This window comes from Hippocampus zosterae, chromosome 5, assembly GCF_025434085.1.
Source record: "Hippocampus zosterae strain Florida chromosome 5, ASM2543408v3, whole genome shotgun sequence".
NCBI lineage: Eukaryota > Metazoa > Chordata > Actinopteri > Syngnathiformes > Syngnathidae > Hippocampus > Hippocampus zosterae.
The window spans coordinates 5555537-5575995 of record NC_067455.1 but is presented as its reverse complement, the minus strand read 5'-3'; the positions used below and the strand labels follow the sequence as shown (position 1 = coordinate 5575995).

Sequence of the window (20459 nt, the reverse complement as noted above, 5' to 3'; positions counted from 1 at the left end):
TATTGAGAGCCGTCATTTTTTTGTGTGTTTTTTGGGGGGTTGTGGGGAGATGAGCGTGGAGGTGCTGGCAGCATATTTACGACGATTGTCAATACAATCCGGAAGCGAGAGGGAGGCCCTTACGATTTGTCCAATTTACAGCATTTGGCATCAACATTTGTTTGTTTGGGGTTGCATCGACAGATCTGGGTTTCGTAGGCCACTGGCTGCTTCTTTCTGAGGGGAGTAAACTCTTCACCGAATATGGCACCAAGCCAAAGATACTGGATGATCGTAGTTGCTCCTTTCTTTGAGAGAGAGAGAGAGAGAGAGAGAGAGAGAGAGAGAGAGAGAGAGAGAGAGAGAGAGAGAGAGAGAGAGAGAGAGAGAGAGAGAGAGAGAGAGAGAGAGAGAGAGAGAGAGAGAGAGAGAGAGAGAGAGAGAGAGAGAGTGTACACACACACACTCTTTTTGAGTTCAACCAACATTGTGAATTGTGCTGTGGCTACTTTTTACCACTAAGTGGCGACAATTCTTCAACAAAAGCTCGATGCAGCATTTTCGTTCCCTCTGATGACACACACACACACACACACACACACACACACACACGCACCATCTATCTCTCTTCACTATTTGGATAGCTGTCTCTATTTATACACACATATACAGATACAATTTAAAGAAAAGACAGTTGCCAATCAAATGACATTTTGTGCTCGTCTCACCTCAAAGAAAAGAACGCCATTTTAGCTCTTCAGTTTCTTCCGTCAGATGAACTTCCGGTTTTCAGTCAGGCACCCAAAAGGAGGCAAGAATGAATAGCGCTAACTGTTTTCACTTCTTTGAGGCTTTTCGTTGCCCGCACATAGAAAAATATCTTCGAGCTTGTTTGCCAACCGACAAAACAAAGTTTAAAAAGAAGAAAGCGCCTTGGAGTAGGCTCCTTACACGAAACAATGGCATTGTTTGAATGTCACGGCAGCCCAACTGTAAAGTACTGAAAGTACTATCTTTCTCATCAGGTTAGCTCGCCCTTCAGAGATGACAAAGACCAAGCCCCATGGCTGGCTGTGCTTACAGTGGCACAACGGGAAGCTTGTTCACATTTTGTTGGTTACAGTCGACGCTCCTTCGCGGGCAACCGCTTTTAAATCCCTGCACATGCGCAGTTGACTGCGTTAGTCGGAATCCGCACGAAATCTAGGCAGGACATGCCCCGCTGTAAAATGTATGGCTGCGGGACACGCGCCACTGCTGTATGATTGGCTGCTGCATCCAGGTATGACATGACTTTTTTTTTTAAATAAATTTGAATTATTTTATTGGTGTTCTCTTAAAGTTGACAAAATCATTATTACAAAAAGCATTATAAAGCGCACATAGATTCAACTATTTAATGGTTTTCATGTGGCATGTTGAATGGTCCGAATAAACTGTCTAGCTTCAAAGTCAAAAATACAAAAGAGACAGTTTTAACATTTTGTCTTGCTGCCATTTAGCCAGTCAATGCCAGGCGAAGCAAATATCTTTCACAAAAACTGGCTGAATTTTTATGAAAAGACATGCTGTGGAAGCATGTTGCTGCCAGCCTGCCACACCAAGATACATTCATTCATCTTCCGAACCGCTTCATCCTCACTAAGGTCGCGGTGGTGCTGGAGCCTATTCCAGCTGTCTTCGGCCAGTAGGCGGGGCACACTCCGAATTGGTAGCCAGCCAATCGCAGGGCACACAGAGACCAACAACCATGCACGCCCTCACTCACACCGAGGGACAATTTTGAGTGATCAATCAGCCTGCCATGCATGTTTCTGGAATGTGGGAGGAAACCGGAGTACCCGGAGAAAACCCATGCAGGCCCGGGGAGAACATGCAAACTCCACACAGGGAGGCCGGAGCTGGAATTGAACCCGGTACCTCTGCACTGTGAAGTCGACGTGCTTACCACTGGACTCCCAGGCCGCCCACCAGATACATTCTTTTATTTTTTTTAACTTACTTTTGTTATAATGCGATGAAGTTTGACACTACAACATTCTGACTTTGACCTGAGCATTCATTAAAACAAAACAAAGCAATTCCTTCAGGCAAGCCGAACCAACATACCAACATTGCACTGTGCCAGTGACATGAACTTGAAGGAATTGCTTGTTTTGTTTTGTTAAATGCACCAGTCATACATCAAAATGTCACGGGAAATTACCATGGTAAAGCGTTAAAATGTGAAATTTATCGCATTAAAACTTGAAATGTATCACGTTAAACCGTGAAATTTATCACCCATCGGCACAGTCACGTGGTCACTGGTTTGCTGCCCTTCCCGCCTTGATGCAGCAACCAATCAAAACGCCGCGGGGCGTGTTCTGCCTGGAACTGTAGTGGGTTTCATCATAACGACAGTTAGCGCTCTCTCTCTCTCTCTCACCCACTCATGCCCCCTCGCCCCCCCCCCACCTCCCACTTCCCTTACACACACATCCACTCACACGCACGTTTGTGCATCCTGCCTCCTCTTGATGCACCGGGAGGGAACCACGCGCGCTTTCACAAAGCGGCGGTGGATTGTTATCATTATCATTTTTATTATCATTATTGTTATTTTTGTTGTGATTATCATGATGCTTATTAGGATGCCGATGGTGATCACGGCGGACTATTGGCATCTTCACCATCATCATCGGCTCCCATAGGAAGGAGTACGCCGCCCGTGATTTTCCTTTAGATTCATTTCATTTCTGCATTTTTTTCCTTCCTTTTTTTTTAGTACAGTGTTTGCTTTCCGGAACGCCGAGACCTGCCGCAACCTCCATTCAATGCCGTTGGAACATGTCCTATGTTCCTATCCAAGGTACGGTTGGCTTTCATTCTTCCTCTTCTTTTATTGCTGTGGACAATCATGCAGCTTCATGTTGTCACCCTCTGCGTCCTGTATTTTGCCCATCCTCCCTTCCCTTCCTTTCTTTTCCTTTCCCGTGCCTTCCTCCTCCTCCTTCCTCCTCCGTTCGTTCATGGGCTCTGGCTGACATGCCATCCATATGCGTTTGAACGCACCAGCCTAGCCGACAGGTGCGTGCATCCACGCGTACGTGCGCGCGCGCGCCAAAACGCAGCGTGGGTCCCATGCGGCATTTGTAGCCTAGTAGTGATGATGCGTTCAAGTGCTGCTGGGTCCACTAATCCTCCCTCAATGACATTCCGTCGTGTTCCTAGAAGTACTTATTCCTCCTCAAAAGTTTCTGTCGTCCTCCATGAAAGCAGTCTCAATACCTTTATGTTTTTTTTCCCTAAATGAGACATTTGCAAAAATTCACTTTTACTTTGGAATACATAGAATATTCTAGTCGATTTTTATTGTCATTAGCCATTTATGGAAAAAAAAGTCTGTTTAGAAAATATTGCATAGTACGGCCAAGCTTAGTCGAACAAAGCTAACTAGTTACCCATCCTTGGCATCAATCAGCCGCCAAGACGTAGTTCGGGTAGTTAGCGAGTATAACAGCACTCTCTCATCAAACGATGCCAAAAAAGCAACAATCAAACAATAATTGGGAAAAAAAAGTGATTTAGCAACAAGCTTTAATGCAGTCATTTTTTAAAATCCACTTATTTGATTCATTAATGGGAGGAAGTGGTTGAATAATCAATTTCAAAAATATTCAGTTCAAGGAGGTCAGTAATGGATAATCAAAATAGTTGTCATTTAGTTTGATAATCGATCAGTTGCCGATGAATCGATAAGATACTGCACCTCTACTTGTGAAGACAAAGAGCACACTAGTACATTGGACCTTAAGCGTCCCGTGTGGCAAAAGTGAAAGGTCAAGATCACAAGCGTGACTAATGCAGGTGGTGAGTAGGTGCACTGCAGTAAGCCCCACTTCGTTATCCACGGCTTATTTTTGCAATGCGGGAGGGGGGGAAATACCTCCTGGGGCACAAAGGCCCGGTCCTGAGTCGGACTAATGAAGCGAGCCAAGCAAAGTTTGGGACTTTGCAGGCGCTGTGGGTGGCGTGAGGATGATGATGAGGATGAGGAAGAGACTGTGGGGATGCAAGTTTGCGTGTGTGCATGAGTTCAGGAGTGGAGGTGGGCTGCATGTGAGCGTCAAAGGATTGCGAAGAATCCATTGGTCAGCAGCTGACGCCAGCAAGGACCTGCGGGGCCTGCAGTGGTGGGAAATAGCCAAGTACAAATACTCGACTCGACTTTCCAACCCTCCTCAACTGGTTGACTGCCAGTACTTGTCAAAGTGGAGCCCTTCATATGGTCCAGCATTTGGAATAATCTTTCAACTCAACTTTATTTTTAGATTTAAACCAAAGCTGCGTACAAAATGCTCAGGCATATAACCATCTAAAGGCAGTCAAAACATTAAATTCAGAACAAAAAGACAGGAAATACAATAAAATAATGCCGAGTCTCACGCTGAGAAGAAACCCAAACACGAGGAGAATATCGTCTTCCCGAAATTATCCGCGGTAATCAGGGCGAGGTGCAGAATGCTACATTTACGTGTACATTTTCATCACGGCGGCGAGCTGTCGCGGTCTGTCATGCTACGTTCACACTGCAGGGCGTGATGCCCAATTTCGATTTTTTGGCGTGAAATATTTTCGTTCACGGAACAAAAACAAACGCCTCCTTTAAAGTGAAATGAACACGTCCGCGATACAGCGTGGCACCATGCGCACGAAGCACGACGTCGAATGACGTACGCAAAAGATGACGCCACGCGTCTTTGTTTATAGAAGAAAATATAAGACACGTTTTTTAATCGTCTTACATCGACAGATGAGCGATGTGTAAGGTGGGGGAATTATTTTGAGAAACTTGAGGCGCTGATTTTCTTTCTCTTTATTTCGTGGAGACGTCCAGTAAATGTGACGTCACGCAACGGAGACGTCTACTAAAGATGACGCCATGCCATCCGTCTGTGAGCTTGTACTTGTATTGATTATAATACTCTATGAAGTATGTTTCCAATAACCAGGTCAAATGGCTAGTTTACACTTTAAATCTTGGCCTTAATATCAATTGTTCTGCCACAAAACCGTCGTTTGGTGAAAGTAACGAAAGTAAAATTTATGATTAAATAAATCTGCCCTCAATGCGAATACTGACATTGATTTTTTTTAACCACGTTTTGATTTTGCATATAATAGAAAATAAATTCGCTTTATTAATTGGCTTTATTAATGGTCATTTTAGGTCTTGTTCCCCCCCTCATAGCCTACGGAAAATCAACTTTCAAGGCGCGGAATCAAGATTTGCTCCGCAGATTCCTGAAAACTATTTGTTTCCAGCCATCCTTACAATATGCATTCAAAAATGAGCTCATGTCATTGTTCTCTCTTCTTTTTATTTTTTTATTGTTGTAACCATGACTACCAAAGCCAGAGATATTTCCAGAAGCCTCACAAGTGCCTTCTTGAATAAATCGGGGAACATCAGATGTATGCAACATCCATCGTGCTAGCAAATTAGCGTCCGAACGTGTATGTCCAAGATGGCGGACGTGTGCGTCCCTTGCCATGTGTACATGGTCATCTCCATGGTTTCAACAAGCCATTATGTAACACGCTTGCCGCACGGTGACTCAACATCCACGCAGCGCATACACTGTACATGGTGAGAAGAAGACGACAGCTGATTTTGCTGAAGGTGGGGGTGGGATGGATGTCGGTTGGGGTGCTGGGCATTCATCCGCGCCACCGCCGCTATAGGGGGAGCGAAAAAGCGAGCGAGCGGCGTGATATGGCTGGAGCCCACGTTGCCTTGTGTGCTGTGTGGAGCCATTTGCAGTCTTGCCAAGTGGCAAGTGAACAGGCAGGCAGTGGGAGGCAGAAAACAGCTAGGCCGCAAGATTCCCACATTTCTTGCCTTGGTTGCCATCTCCGCGCCACTCACGCTCGCGCTCGAGCACCCCCCCCCCCCCCCCCCCACACACACACATGCACGCACGCGCACGTGTTCCTCTCCCAGTGGTGGGCGCTCACTTTGCAACAGTACTTGTAGCTTAGGGCGACTGAACACTTCCAGCCAATCAGGCAGTTTTCGTCCTCCTTTTCATACCTTTTTTACCACAAACATCAAACGGCCAATTATTTTTCGATATTTGTGGCTCAGGTGTGATAATAGTGAATTAGTCCCTATAATTGGGTCAAAAAAGGGTTGTTGGGGTCACGACTGCCAGAAGGGTCCTGACTGTCCAACAAGGAAGTGACCTTAAATGAAACAAAACATGTCCGATAGCAAATCCTTTTTTTTATATATAAATGTTTTTTTTTATAATTAGGTTACACAGAAAGCAAGTTGTATTTTCCAAAGCAAGATGCATCTTGACGACATTGGGAAATTTTCATTGTTCTCGTTTCCAGATCTTTTCGGAAACACTCGGGAATTATCGGCGCACATCCGCGTGTTCTTCTAGTTGTTTTTTGTGGGATCACGTGTGATCATGTGGGATAAATGCCTCGCGGGATTTTGTTTCAAGATCATATGGTGGGATGGAATCTTAATGTGTACAACCAAAATCAATCCGAGTGACGTGCCGCTAGTTTTTTTAATGCACACATGTCACAGAGTCACAGTTGGAGGGGCTACATCTGTCTCACCAAATCATTTTAGGTGGACCACGAAAGCAAACACTGTCTTTTTCATGTGTCATGCTAAATGGTATTCATCCCTTTCATTTTAGTCGAAAAGCTAAACCAAGATTTTTAACAGAGACTGAAAGCATTTTTTTCACCTATTCTCCTGTTAGCATAACGTGAGCATTGCTGAGCTAACCTAACATTACAAACAGTCTCGTTTCAAATTCACCTCAGACAAACAGCAGCATTTTTCTCTCCGCTTGGTCAAATCAAAACCCGTTCCGGCCAGCTTGAGTGAGCAAAACTCGACTGTTGTGATCTGCGCACATTGACGCATTTCTTCATCTTGGAAGAGTGGCAATTCTTTTAGTTACTACTTATGTTTTTGCGTAATTGCCAGCTGCGGCGAATACAGAAATGCCACGAGTAATTAACAACCCCCAGAAAAAGGTTGACAATTAGTGCGACAAGACAAGCACTACTTGTGTCTAAATGCAGCCGCTCAACTGGCTGCAATTTATCACGACGGCTTCCTGGAACAGAGTTGAGATTAGCATGTTGGCGTGACCCCCGGCAGCCATTCCAGTTTCTCATGCGGCTCCTTTGGAAAATTCATTGCCTGCTCCTGTTGACCAGTTCGGCTTGTAAATGTAGGTCAGTGCTTGTGATGACCAGCAGAAAATTTTGGCCTCACTGGTCCTGACCAACCACCACTGAGAGCGCGTCCTCTCTTTTCTCATTTAAAGTAGTATGAATGGTAGTGGCGGCAAGCTTGGGATGTGTGCCTTCAACGGGGACTCAAATGACCTCATCCACTTCTTAATAGCACCATGACATGGCAAAATGTGGTGAAAAAACAGAGTTGCACTCTGTGTGGCATTTCAAGAAGAAACCTTTTCCTTGAAACGTGTTCCTTGAAAATCAATTTGTAATCATATCCGACATGCTCCTCCCTTTTCAAATCAATCTTTGATGCGCATTTTTAGCTCAACAAATCAGAGGGGTAAACGTAGCAGTCCAAGCAATGAGAGAACGTGAAAAGGCCGACGTCACTTGCCACTTTTGTGATCTGAATTCAGAAATGTGTGTGTGTGCGTTCGATGCCAACACTTGCGATTGAGAAGGCCTTGGGCGGATGACTTTTACATGACAACACACAGAAGCTGAAATGTGATTAGAAAAAAAAAACAAACAAAAACATTTAACAGCAGACACCCTCCACCCGTGCGATATGCGGGGACACCCTGCAGCCTTCCACCCGCCGCCGCGTGCCAGGAGCTGTTATCTGTCAGCGCGGGGCTGTCAAAGTCATTTTCATGGCAGGCCACATTGTGCTTGTGCTTTCCCTCAGACGGGCCATTAGGATGCTGGAAATCATATCAATGGAGAATCCACTCATCATGTGATCGATGGCGATTCGTTGATCGCACCCCCTCTCATGTCAGCAAACGTTTAATTATTTTTTTTGTATCTAGTCTGAAAGTGTGATTTAAAATTCTCTGATACTGATTAGACGCATCCACACATAAGCAAAATCAGAATGACACCCCTACGGTGCAGTACCACTTTGTGCCACAACTTGCAGAGCAGCGCTGAGCTCGACTGGAAGACATGCAGCGTAATGAACAATAAAAAGTGGCAGAGAAGGTCCCTAACTCATCTCCATTATTTTTGCAAGCAGTGCATCGTTCCCACATAACAGAGAGATTATATGCATGTGGGGCGGCCCGGTAGTCCAGTGGTTAGCACGTCGGCTTCACAGTGCAGAGGTACCGGGTTCAATTCCAGCTCCGGCCTCCCTGTGTGGAGTTTGCATGTTCTCCCCGGGCCTGCGTGGGTTTTCTCCGGGTGCTCCGGTTTCCCCCCACATTCCAAAAACATGCATGGCAGGCTGATTGGACGCTCTAAATTGTCCCTAGGTGTGAGTGTGGGCGTGGATGGTTGTTTGTCTCTGTGTGCCCTGCGATTGGCTGGCTACCAATTCGGGGTGTTCCCCGCCTACTGCCCGAAGACGGCTGGGATAGGCTCCAGCACCCCCCGCGACTCTAGTGAGGATTAAGCGGTTCGGAAAATGGATGGATGGATATATGCATGTGAGGCTTGTTGTATGGTTTAATCGTATGTGTTGCTGCACCTTTGTTGTTTGAAGGTTTGGAATCATTGTATCATCTAATTTCATTCAGCCATGCTGTAATTATATTTAAGCATTAAACTATTTTTGTTCGGGTTGAACGTTTTGGTGTTTCACGAAACAATGTTGGACTCGTTGACTGGCATTTATTTTCAACACAGTTCTCCACATTCTAGCGTGTTTGGACTAGTTTGTCAAGACCCTCAGAATATTTTACTCACTGATAATGTAAACACTGAGCCCAACAGCATAAAGAGTAGACTCACTTCTTTTTCCAGAAAAAAAAGTCTGCTTATTTTTTAGTCCACTCTTTAGTTCTTTGAGCATGGGTTGTGTCTAACACAAATACTGGTTTCTGCCCAAAAAGTGGAGAAAATTAGCGCGCTATCTAGAGACATCCGTTCGTTATTGCAGTGGTTTATAAAGTTGAATTTGACAGACAAGCCAGGGGTGAGAACTCCCTTTTCTTGCACCTGGTGAAAAACGTGCTTGACACATCTTGGTCGATGGCAGTCAACACTTGGATTGTACTTGACAAATGCCACCATCCCTGGGAGTCAGTGAGTTAATTCTCTTCTGTTTTCAGTTTTAAAGTTAACTTCAACTGCGAGTGACAAATCTAAAACAGCTATAAGGTGGCTGAGGAGCGTATGAAGACCTCTGATTGGTGACGCGATTTCCGCCTAATCATTACAAGGGTGCTGCTGGTTCTTTGTCACCGTGTGCGGCATTAATTTTTTTTCTTTCTTTTTTTTTTCCTTTTTTCCCATTTTTACTTTGCCGCGTTTCAGCTGACTGCCTCATCCAATTCTGTACCAAAGTTGGAATTGACAATACGCTGAGAAAGCCTTGGGTTTCACTCTCGGGTGAAATTCACTCCCAGCACACACACAAAAAAAAAATCAGGATCAACCAATCGGAGCACAGTGAAACCGGGATAATGATGCCGCCTTCATACAGTTGCTTAATCAGGTTTGCCAGCATGATGTCATCCAATCGCTCCTTTCCAGTCAAAAGTGTGACCAGTCACAAAAACAAGCAAAACCGATCCAAAGGAAACAGTCTATCTATCTATCTATCTATCTATCTATCTATCTATCTATCTATCTATCTATCTATCTATCTATCTATCTATCTATCTATCTATCTATCTATCTATCTATCTATCTATCTATCTATCTATCTATCTATCTATCTATCTATCTATCTATCTATCTATCTATCTATCTATCTATCTATCTATCTATCTATCTATCTATCTATCTATCTATCTATCTATCTATCTATCTATCCATCCATCCATCCATCCATCCATCCATCCATCCATCCATCCATCCATCCACCCACCCACCCACCCACCCATCCATCCATCCATCCATCCATCCATCCATCCATCCATCCATCCATCCATCCATCCATCCATCCATCTATCTATCTATCTATCTATCTATCTATCTATCTATCCATCCATCCATCCATCCATCCATCCATCCATCCATCCATCCATCCATCCATCCATCCATCCATCCATCCAACCACCCACCCACCCATCCATCCATCCATCCATCCATCCATCCATCCACCCGTCCGTCCGTCCATCCATCCATCCATCCACCCACCATCTATCTATCTATCTATCTATCTATCTATCTATCTATCTATCTATCTATCTATCTATCTATCTATCTATCTATCTATCTATCTATCTATCTATCTATCTATCTATCTATCTATCTATCTATCTATCTATCTATCTATCTATCTATCTATCTATCTATCTATCTATCTATCTATCTATCTATCTATCTATCTATCTATCATGCTAACTAGCTAGCTAGCTGGATGGATAGATGGCTAGATCGATCCACAGAGATGTCGGACCGGCAAATTACAGTATGTGCAGCTCTCATCTGGGTGGCCGTTGTCACTTTTGCTGTATGATATGTATCAGTTGAAAAAAAAAAGTTTGCACATCAGGACTGGCTTATCTAATTCATTTTGATGCTCGGCCTGTGCAGTCAAGTGAGTCATTGCAGAAAGATTCAAACTTTGGAAACTAAAACTTGCGCAATGAAGGAATTCAGAAGCACAGCAACTTTTGAATATTTTCAGAATCGTTTATTTATCATTTAATTGGATAAAAATCTAATTTTGAAGAAAAAGTTTATTGTTTGACACCCTGAATTAGAGAATGATGAATTGAAACATGGACAGGGTGGATGATGGCTGAATTCAATGGATGCAGTTAGATTAGTCTGTTTATCGGTGCAGCGTGTGCTCTGATGCTGGACACACTGGAGAAGCTATGTCTCCTGACTGGCCTGCGAATGCGTTGGGATCCTCAGGAAGAAGTGGCTTGGGGAGAGGGAAGTCTAGGCATCCCTGCTAAAGCTGTTGCCCCCGCAACCTTAAGGTGTGTGCGCCCAGGCCCAGGCGCATCTGTCTGATTACGTGTGTATTCACGCGAGAGCTAAGATCGGTCCTAAAAAATCGAGCCCGACCCGAACCGGCCCGAGGGTATTTAAGCCCGAGCCGGCCCTAGCCCGATCACATAGCTTGATTTGCAGGCCCGACATTTCATATTTTATTTGTGAGGACTCGGGAGGAGGAGGGATGATTTCTGATAACAAAGCCTGTCTTTTGTAACGAAATCTAAGTTAAACAAGACTGTATAAACATTTACATCTTTTATATATCTGTTTCTGAAGAGGTTACATTAACCGACAATTTTCTATCATTGACTGATTTTTTTTTAAGAGTGGACGGGGAAAATTTAAGGCCGTCCGTCATTTTGACGGGTTGAAAATTGGGCCGTAAATCACCGCAGCAGTACGTCCTTAAGAATCTAGCGCGGCACTTTAAGAGAGACAAGCAGAGAGCCAAAAAAGAATAATGATGGGTGGATCACAGACAGAGACAGGAAGGAGTTCTTTGAATTGTCATTGCAAGAGTTTTGTACAGTACGTGTTGTGATGAGGCGACTTCTGTTTTTTTGCGAACCACGGTCTCTCGTGGCCAAAACTATTGACGGCCTCGAAAAAAGAAAAAAAAAGTCAATGAGAGAGAACCCCGACCCGACCCGAACCCGAAGCAATGATTGACCTTTTAAGGCCCGACCCCGGGTCGGGTCGGGCTCGGGGTCGGGCGGCCCCCGACCTCTAATTCACGTGCCATCTACTCAAGATTTAAAAACTAAATAAAAAGTCCACCTCTGCACTACCAATTCCACATTGGCGGATGCGTGCCGCAAAACATATTTGCATCTCATCTCCACTACCCCCCTCCCCCACTCCCCCACTCTCCCACCCCTTCACGAGTGAAGGGTGTGCAGGCCCCACGGTTAATACGCGCTGATGATCCTCCACGGGAAGTGACAGCCCGTTGATGGGGCGGCGTGTAGTCATGAATATCCAAGAACGCCTGAGTGGTGGCTGCTTAATTTCTCCGAGGATGGCTTATCGGCGTCGGGAAACACGGATGCGTGCGGGATGCGTGTTGTTGCCGAACTGTGCAGATGTAGCACGGATGTCCGACGCAATTTCTGACCGCCACATCATTTTTGTGGTCCACAAAAGCAGCACAAATGAGCGGGGGTCACGATTAATCTATTAATCGGCAAAGAATCGATGATAAAATTTATCCAGCAACTATTGCAATGATTGATTGATCATTTACTGTATAGCACTCGTTGAACTTCAAATTGTCCAAATCCTCTTATTTCGATCCTTCACCAGGAAACATTCTCCGATTTCTGTGGTCCTCCATGAGAGCAGACTGATTATGTTTGTGCTTCATCAAAACAAGACATTTGCAAACATCGGCCTGGACTTTGGCAAACATCGGTTTTGCTGATTCCGCAATCTGAGGATATTTGTTGGTGAGAGGCTGAAATGTGGGCCGTTGTCAGTTAAACTAGGTCGTTAAACAATCATCAAAATAGTTGTTAATTAATTTGTTCATGGTTTAGGTGTGTTAATTGATTTATTCATTCTTGAATGATGGATCTTTGTTCATCTCCGTTTTCATGGACAGGTTGGATGAAATGAAGCGTTGCACCGATGTTATACTCTTCAGTGTTTAATGGAATGATGAGCGGATTCTACGTTTATTAGGGTTGTAACAATATGGATTTACCTGGGACTTTAAGAGGGCGGGGCTGACACGGACAGGTGACCGCAACGTTCGCATGACGTTTAAAAAAAAGCGGCATCACAGTTTGTTTCAATTGAAAATCATCTACTTCGTCGTCAGCGTGGCCGCAAATGGTAAGCTACGTTTGTGTCTGCATTTCTTTGTCAAATCTGTAGTTAAATTTTAGATTCAATGATGGTTGGTTGCTTCGTCTGTCTGCTTGGCTTTGCTAACTGTGATTGCTGTTCACAATCGGCAGTTTAAACAACGTGGGCAAAATTTAAGTCTTGCAATTATAGTGGTGACTTTGCTTAGTGTTGTTTTTATTGCAATGTTGCCATGTCATGTTTGTCCTGCTTCAATGGAAAGTTTAAATGGTAAATTTGCGTTACGGCGGGAGTTAACAGTACCGGCGCTCCACTTCCGGGTTTGACCGCTGGGATTTGTAGTCCTTTTGTTCGTTTCCACTTGTATGGTTTCTTATGTTTAGATCAGTGGTTCTTAACCTTGTTAGAGGTACCGAACCCAACCAGTGAAAAATAAAAATGTGATTTTTTTACAAATCCAATACAATAAAAAATGCATTTATCAAAAACAAAAACAAGTAAATACAAATTCAAGACATAAGTCTACGTTTTTTTAAAAATTGTATGGTCGAGGCTCTGTTGAAGCCCTGAGATTGATTCACCGAACCCCAAGTGTTTGATCGAACCCAGGTTAAGCACCACTGGTTTAGACAATGAATAATAATACATAATGTAAAATCATGGTTGATAAAATGATGAATTATTAAGGTTATTGTTAAGATGAAGATATTGAGTTAATGAATTCATGTCACTTCTATAAATATACATTGTGATGCATGAAGATAGATGCATTTATGTGTACTTTAGGTTATTAACTGCGAGTAATCCTTCCATGCTGACTGACGATTTGTATTCAGAGGGCCGTGAAAAACGGGACTAACTGAACAATATCAAAACGTCCCAATTCGATATTGTCACAAAATGAACCCCCCGATCCGATAATTCTCTCGATATTGAAAAGCTGATGATATTGAAAAAGAAAAGCAAATATTGTTCTACATAATAACGTGATAATGTGCTGTTTTTAATATCGTGGCATGATAACCACGATAATGACGGCAATTTTAAGAGTGTAAAATCACAATTTTGTCATTATCATGATATCTCAAACATTTCTAGGATTTTTACAGTCATAAAATCATAACTATGACGTGACCCGCCAAGAAAATGAGTTTCACCACCCCTCAGCTACAAACTAGGGTGTCCATATTTAAATAACAACAACAATCATGCTTAATGTCTGTGACTTGATTTGGACCGTTGAGTTTGGAGACTCAATCAATCTTTTGTTGTTTAATGGCTGGCTTTAGGGAAAACTAATGAGCCCAATTTCATGAGGCATAAAGGCAATCATGTGCCGTGACACCATTTTCCAGAACCCAAGGCTTGAAGAACAACTTTGCTGCACGATGTCCAAACAAAGTCCAAATGATTTTCATGCGGACGCCTGAGAAAAAAACGTGCTTGATGGTGATTCACGAGTGCCACGACTTGCGAGCCATCGCTTGGTCTTTTGCTTTTGCTAGCCCAACGTGGAGTTGTCAGTGAGCTTTAGAAATGCTGAAAAGCAGCCAAACATAGAAATACAATATGACAACACTCGCAAGGAGCATGGAGCCGGCGATATCGCTTGGGCTCAAAGTTTCAATAGAGGGGCAATCATGAAATCCCCTGTACGAGATTCTAGTTTTCATTCAAAGGCCTTCCTAAAACGTTGTCCGGTTGTCTCGTTTCCCATCGAAATCTACAAAGAGTGAAATTGATGTTGCCTTGCCAGAAGCTCTGCACCCCTAAACTTCGGATCCTACAAGTGGAATCAACACTGCTAAGGAGCATAAATTCCACAGATCTCTTCAAATATAGGGAGTGCAAGTGAAACGAGGTCAAAAAGAAAGAACTACTCCAATCAGGTCCACTGATAGCAGCTCCAAAGTATTTGCACTTGGCTCCTTCCCACCAGCGTTATTTGCGCTCGTCCTTTGATCAGTGACAGGTTCCCTAAGATGTCAGGTGCGCATTTTGGAAACGCTTTGAATTTGCGTGAGTCTTAAAAAAGGCACGGGCGAGTGGCTTCATACGCCGGCTAATTTTGCAAGCACGGCTGGCAGCGACTTGTCGACGGAGGCCTGAAAAGCACGCGGCTCATTTTTTAATGAAAATACTCATCGCCGGTGAAGTGTATCTCAACCCCCATCACTGATTACGTGTATAATTAATCTGAGTGCACGGCATTTGGACAAGATAACGGTAATTATTGAGGACGCTCCCAAAAGCTTTTTTGAATGGAATGCAATTGCATTGAAAGGGGATGTCAAAAAAACACACGGGGTCTGCTCTCGAGCCACTTGAACTCTTTAGGATCTATGTCTTACTTTGCGTGAAGGTTTTGAATTATCCCAGCGTCGTCGCTAATTTCCTTAAGCCTCTCTATGGCAGTGGCGATTGCTCTCGGACTGCAAGGGAAGCTCGGCTTCCCCTAAAATGTCAAAGAATAAGTGATCAAATATATGAATGTAAATTTTCATTCAAGGGCGGCCCGGTAGTCCAGTGGTTAGCATGTCGGCTTCACAGTGCAGAGGTACCGGGTTCGATTCCAGCTCCGGGCTCCCTGTGTGGAGTTTGCATGTTCTCCCTGGGCCTGCGTGGATTTTCTCCGGGTGAACGCACACCCTATGGGGCGGCCGGGTAGTCCAGTGGTTAGCACGTCGGCTTCACAGTGCAGAGGTACCGGGTTTGATTCCAGCTCCAGCCTCCCTGTGTGAAGTTTGCATGTTCTCCCTGGGCCTGCGTGGGTTTTCTCCGGGTGCTCCGGTTTCCTCCCACATTCCAAAAACATGCGTGGCAGGCTGATTGAACACTCTAGATTGTCCCTAGTTGTGAGTGTGAATGGTTTTTCGTTTCTGTGTGCCCTGCGATTGGCTGGCAACCGATTCAGGGTGTCACCCGCCTACTGCCCGAAGACAGCTGGGATAGGCTCCAGCACCCCCCGCGACCCTAGTGAGGATCAAGCGGCTCGGAAGATGAATGAATGAATGAATGAATTTTCGTTCAGCAATTTTCCAAAATTTTTAAGCCATGCACCCGCTTCAAACTGTCCATAGGGTTGACAAGAATCCATGAGCACTTTGGACGCTGTATATGCTGATTCATGGTTTTGCTTCAGAGTTGAGCTTTAGAGTCTGTCTGCTGTGATGCCTGCTGCATATTTCTAGCTGCTTAAAACACACGGCAAAGTTAGTCTTGTATTAATTTCACGTCAGCTTTTTGTTTGAACCCGCTCTTGTTGTCCCTCGAGCCAGTTGTTTTGTCAGACAGTCCTGGGGCAGTGTGATAAGGCGCCAAAGTTTCCGCGACAACCCGTTGGGTAATAAAGGCAATGACACAGTTTCTTAGTCTATCTCTGGATTCAGGACGCCTGACTATAATTGTTCTTTATCTCTTCGGGATGACCTGGCTCAGACTGCTTCCCGGCAATGCGGTGAAGCCAAAACATACAAACAAGGAGTCAATGAGTCAGGCTCCATTAAGTGTCATGTAATACACTTAGTAAGTGACCCAAGGCCAAACATGAGCTTGGTAAAAAAAAATATTTTTATTTTTTAAAATTAACTCTCAAAGAGTTTCACATAGCTTGGTAGGCCTGTCTTTCATGTGAAGACTCACCCAAAAATTTCATAAAGCCATTCATCGAAAAGCAAGGCACAGAACATCAGCCATTTTGGTTTGAAGGGGATAGTGTACATTTTCAAAAAGCCATACCTGAAAAATCCAGGAAAGACACACGAGGGCTGTCATTTTGATTCAAAGCCATTTTTTTTAGTGCCAATTTTGTCCTTTTTTTAAGGGGTCTTTTGAATGATTTGAAAAATGTATCTGCTGAAGCCAGTTTCATTGAGGACCATGAAATTAGGTGGACATGTCTGTCATTGGGCGGCCCGGTAGTCCAGTGGTTAGCACGTCGGCTTCACAGTGCAGAGGTACCGGGTTCGATTCCAGCTCCGGCCTCCCTGTTTGGAGTTTGCATGTTCTCCCCGAGCCTGCGTGGGTTTTCTCCGGGTGCTCAGGTTTCCTCCCACATTCCAAAAATATGCATGGCAGGCTGATTGAACACTCTATATTGTCCCTAGGTGTGAGTGCGAATGGTTGTTCGTCTCTGTGTGCCCTGCGATTGACTGGCAACCGATTCAGGGTGTCCCCCGCCTACTGCCCGAAGACAGCTGGGATAGGCTCCAGCACCCCACGCGGCCCTAGTGAGGATCAAGCGCCTCGGAAGATGAATGAATGAATGTCCGTCATTAGTAGACCCACCAAAAATTTTCGAGTGGCCGTGCACAAAAACTCCCAGGAAGTCAGTCGTTTTGATTCAAAGCCACCATTTTCAGTCCCTTTTCCAGGGAATCCTTCAAGGAATAGCAATCAACTATTGTCTTTTTGAACATTCAGCTCCTGAAGCCAGCTCCGCTGAGCAAAATGAAACGGTAGTAGCAATGTGTATCATGAGTCGACCCTCCAAAAAAATAACAGAAAGTCTCAAGAAACCATGCCTCAAAAGACACAGCACGCCAAGTCGAATTTATTGACATAGCCCTTAATTACAAAAGCGTCTCAAAGGGCTTCACACATACAAATGACTTCCGCTAATGTCAAGGCCCAGGAAGTCTGCCATTTTGGCTGTTTCTGGGAAAGAAAAAGTGTTGTTTAAAATTTTGGAGTGCGATTGCTGGCGGCGCGGTGGGCGACTGGTTAGCACGTCGACCGTACAGTGCAGAGTTCGTGGGTTTTCTCCGGGTAGTCCGGATTCCTCCCACATTCCAGAAACATGCTTGGCAGGCTGATTGAACAGTCAAAATTACCCCTCGGTGTGAGTGTGAGCGCGGATGGTCGTTCGTCTCTGTGTGCCCTGCGATTGGCTGGCAACCGGTTCGTGGTGTCCTCCGCCTACTGCCCGGGGACAGCTGGGATAGGCTGCAGCATGCCCTGTAACCCTTGTGAGGATGAAGCAGATCAGAAAACGGATGGATGGATGGGTTGAGAGTGCTACCAAATTTAAGACACGGATGCTTAAAAGAAGGATGATCCTAAATTGCCAAACAGTTGAGTTTGAAATGTTATTCATCACGGTTAAACTTTACGCCTGGGAGCAGACGCAAAGCCAAAATAGATCAATATTGAAGACATCTTATTCCGGAGCAATCTCACACATTGAAGCTGGGACGTTGTATTGCTCATTATTGTAGGCAACATCCGACAAAACTAGTCAAGCGCCTGTTTCATCACATTGGAATGCAAGACGTGTTCTTGTGGGAGCAGCACGCTGGCTCGCCGAAGTAGATAAAGCGTAAAGGCGACTGCCGGATTTCCCGCTGCTACATCCGGGCGGCGGCGGGTAAAACGGTTGGATTACGGGGGAAAATGTCAACAGCCGTGGTGAAGGGCTCTCGGCACACATTTGAACATTGCAATCTTACCGTGTCATGTCGGGCTGGGGTAACAGCATTGCAAAGTTCAATTAGTGGTGAGGTTGAGCTTACTGTATCCATTGTTGTCCTAGTCCAAGGCGACGCTGATGAGAAGAGCAGCTCAGGCAAAACGAAGGGGACAACGAAGACTAAAGTGGCCCAAATAAAACCTCTCCTGCTGCTTCATGCTTGCGCTTTCTCAAGCATGAAACTGTTGTTTATGATCGCTGGAGAAGGTTATTGTGTGTCGCCTTCGGCACCTCCATCAAGTCCTATTATTGGTGGCAAATGACTCCAGCGGAGCGTTTACAGGGCTGTGATTTAAGGTATGGCCAAGCCTCTGAACCCGTCTCTCCTCATGCACAGCTGCTTAAAAAAAACAAAAAAAAACAAAATATCCACTCTTTGATATTTCTCAATACGGAGCAATCTGTCTGTCGAGTATATGAGGTTCAAATTGGACGGCTGCCGGATAAAAAGTGCGTCTTCTTTTGAAGAAGCGTGGATGGCCAAAATGACCCTAAAATGGCCACTTCAAACCAAAATGACAGACCTACCATGTCTTTTTTTTAGGAATGGCTTCTTGAGACTTCTCAGTGTGTATTTTCCTGTGTTCTGAATATGTCCCGTTGTTTGGCTAATCGTCGAACATGGCCGCCATGCGCTTCGACCACGTGATGATGAAAAGTCAACATGATCGCCATTTTACGTCGGCCAACCCTCAAGTTATACGTGGTCAAATTTGGTAGCAATCAGAAAATGATAACTGGACTTGTTTGCTTTTTAAGGACCACTGGAAATTGCCAAACTGACCCTTAAATGGCTACTTGAAACCAAAAGAGCAGACTTGCTGTGACATACCAGAAGTGGTGTCTTGAGATGTATTTATTTTTTTATTTTTTTGTGGGCCTGCCAAGTCAAGTCAAATTTATTTATATAGCCCTTAAAACACATATAAGTCTCAAAGGGCTTCACAAATAGTAACAATAATGCGATATTTTAGCTTGATCAACGAAACTAGTTTTGAGGGTTGAGCCAAGTCAGCCTAAAATCTCCCCTTTGAACCAAAATGGCCGACTTATTGGACCTTTCCAGGGATGGCTTCATGAGGAAATTACAAATGATTGGCATGTCTACCAACATTTTATGCTGCTAAATGAAACGAGCTTTGGAAAAACAACAAGTGAGTTGCTGCTAAAGCAAAATGTCCTTTTCAAAACCATTCATCCATTCATCTTCCGAGCCGCTTGATCCTCACTAGGGTCGCGGGGGGTGCTGGAGCCCATCCCAGTTGTCTTCGGGCAGTAGGCGGGGGACACCCTGAATCAGTTGCTAGCCAATCGCAGGGCACACAGAAACGAACAACCATTCGCACTCACACTCGCAACTAGGGACAATTTAGAGTGTTCAATCAGCCTGCCATGCATGTTTTTGGAATGTGGGAGGAAACCGGAGCACCCGGAGAAAACCCACGCAGGCCCGGGGAGAACATGCAAAATCCACACAGGGAGGCCGGAGCTGGAATCGAACACGGTACCTCTGCACTGTGAAGCCGACGTGCTAACCACTGGACTACCGGGCCGCCCTTTTCAAAACCAAAAACGACAAAATTTTATATTGATATGTCAAACCAGCTTTCAGGGACTGATTTGTAAAAAAAAAAATACAATGGAAAAAATAATCAGGTTTGGTGCTAGTGAGTTAAAAAAAAGCCTGAATCAGCCAAAATAGCTGGCGTATTGTGAATTTCAGACATAGCTTGTTTTTTTATTTTTATTTTTTGTACACCAAAATTTCATGCTGCTAAGTGAAACTGCTTTTTAGGGCTAAATTGAAAAAAAAAATTGTAAAAAAAATGTCCACTTCAAACTAAAGTGGCGGACTTCTGGTTTCTTTTTGGGCATATTATCTTGAGAATTGTTTATTTATCGGTGAATCTAATCAAGGTAGATTCACCGATCAAATTTCATGTGGGGGCGCTGAATTCTCCAAAAGGCTATATGGCGTTAAGCGCGTGTAGCAAAACGTCCCAAAGGCACGTTGAGAACGCGAGGCAGCACAGGTGAGCCGCCGCTG

The 20459-nt window shown here is 44.5% G+C and overlaps 1 protein-coding gene across 4 annotated transcripts in view; it reads left to right on the top strand.

The window, feature by feature from the left end:
- The first annotated feature begins 2456 nt into the window (after positions 1-2456).
- syngap1b (synaptic Ras GTPase activating protein 1b) overlaps positions 2457-20459 on the top strand; it is an 87596-nt gene continuing 69593 nt past the window's right edge. For 3 of the 4 annotated variants that reach the window (XM_052064946.1, XM_052064944.1, XM_052064945.1), the window contains exon 1: positions 12878-12972. In XM_052064946.1, the coding sequence (XP_051920906.1) occupies positions 12894-12972 (79 nt within the window). In that variant the 5' untranslated portion in view covers positions 12878-12893. Of the gene's footprint in view, positions 2831-12877; positions 12973-20459 lie in introns of those variants that run through there. The other variant, XM_052064943.1, reaches the window with a different exon arrangement.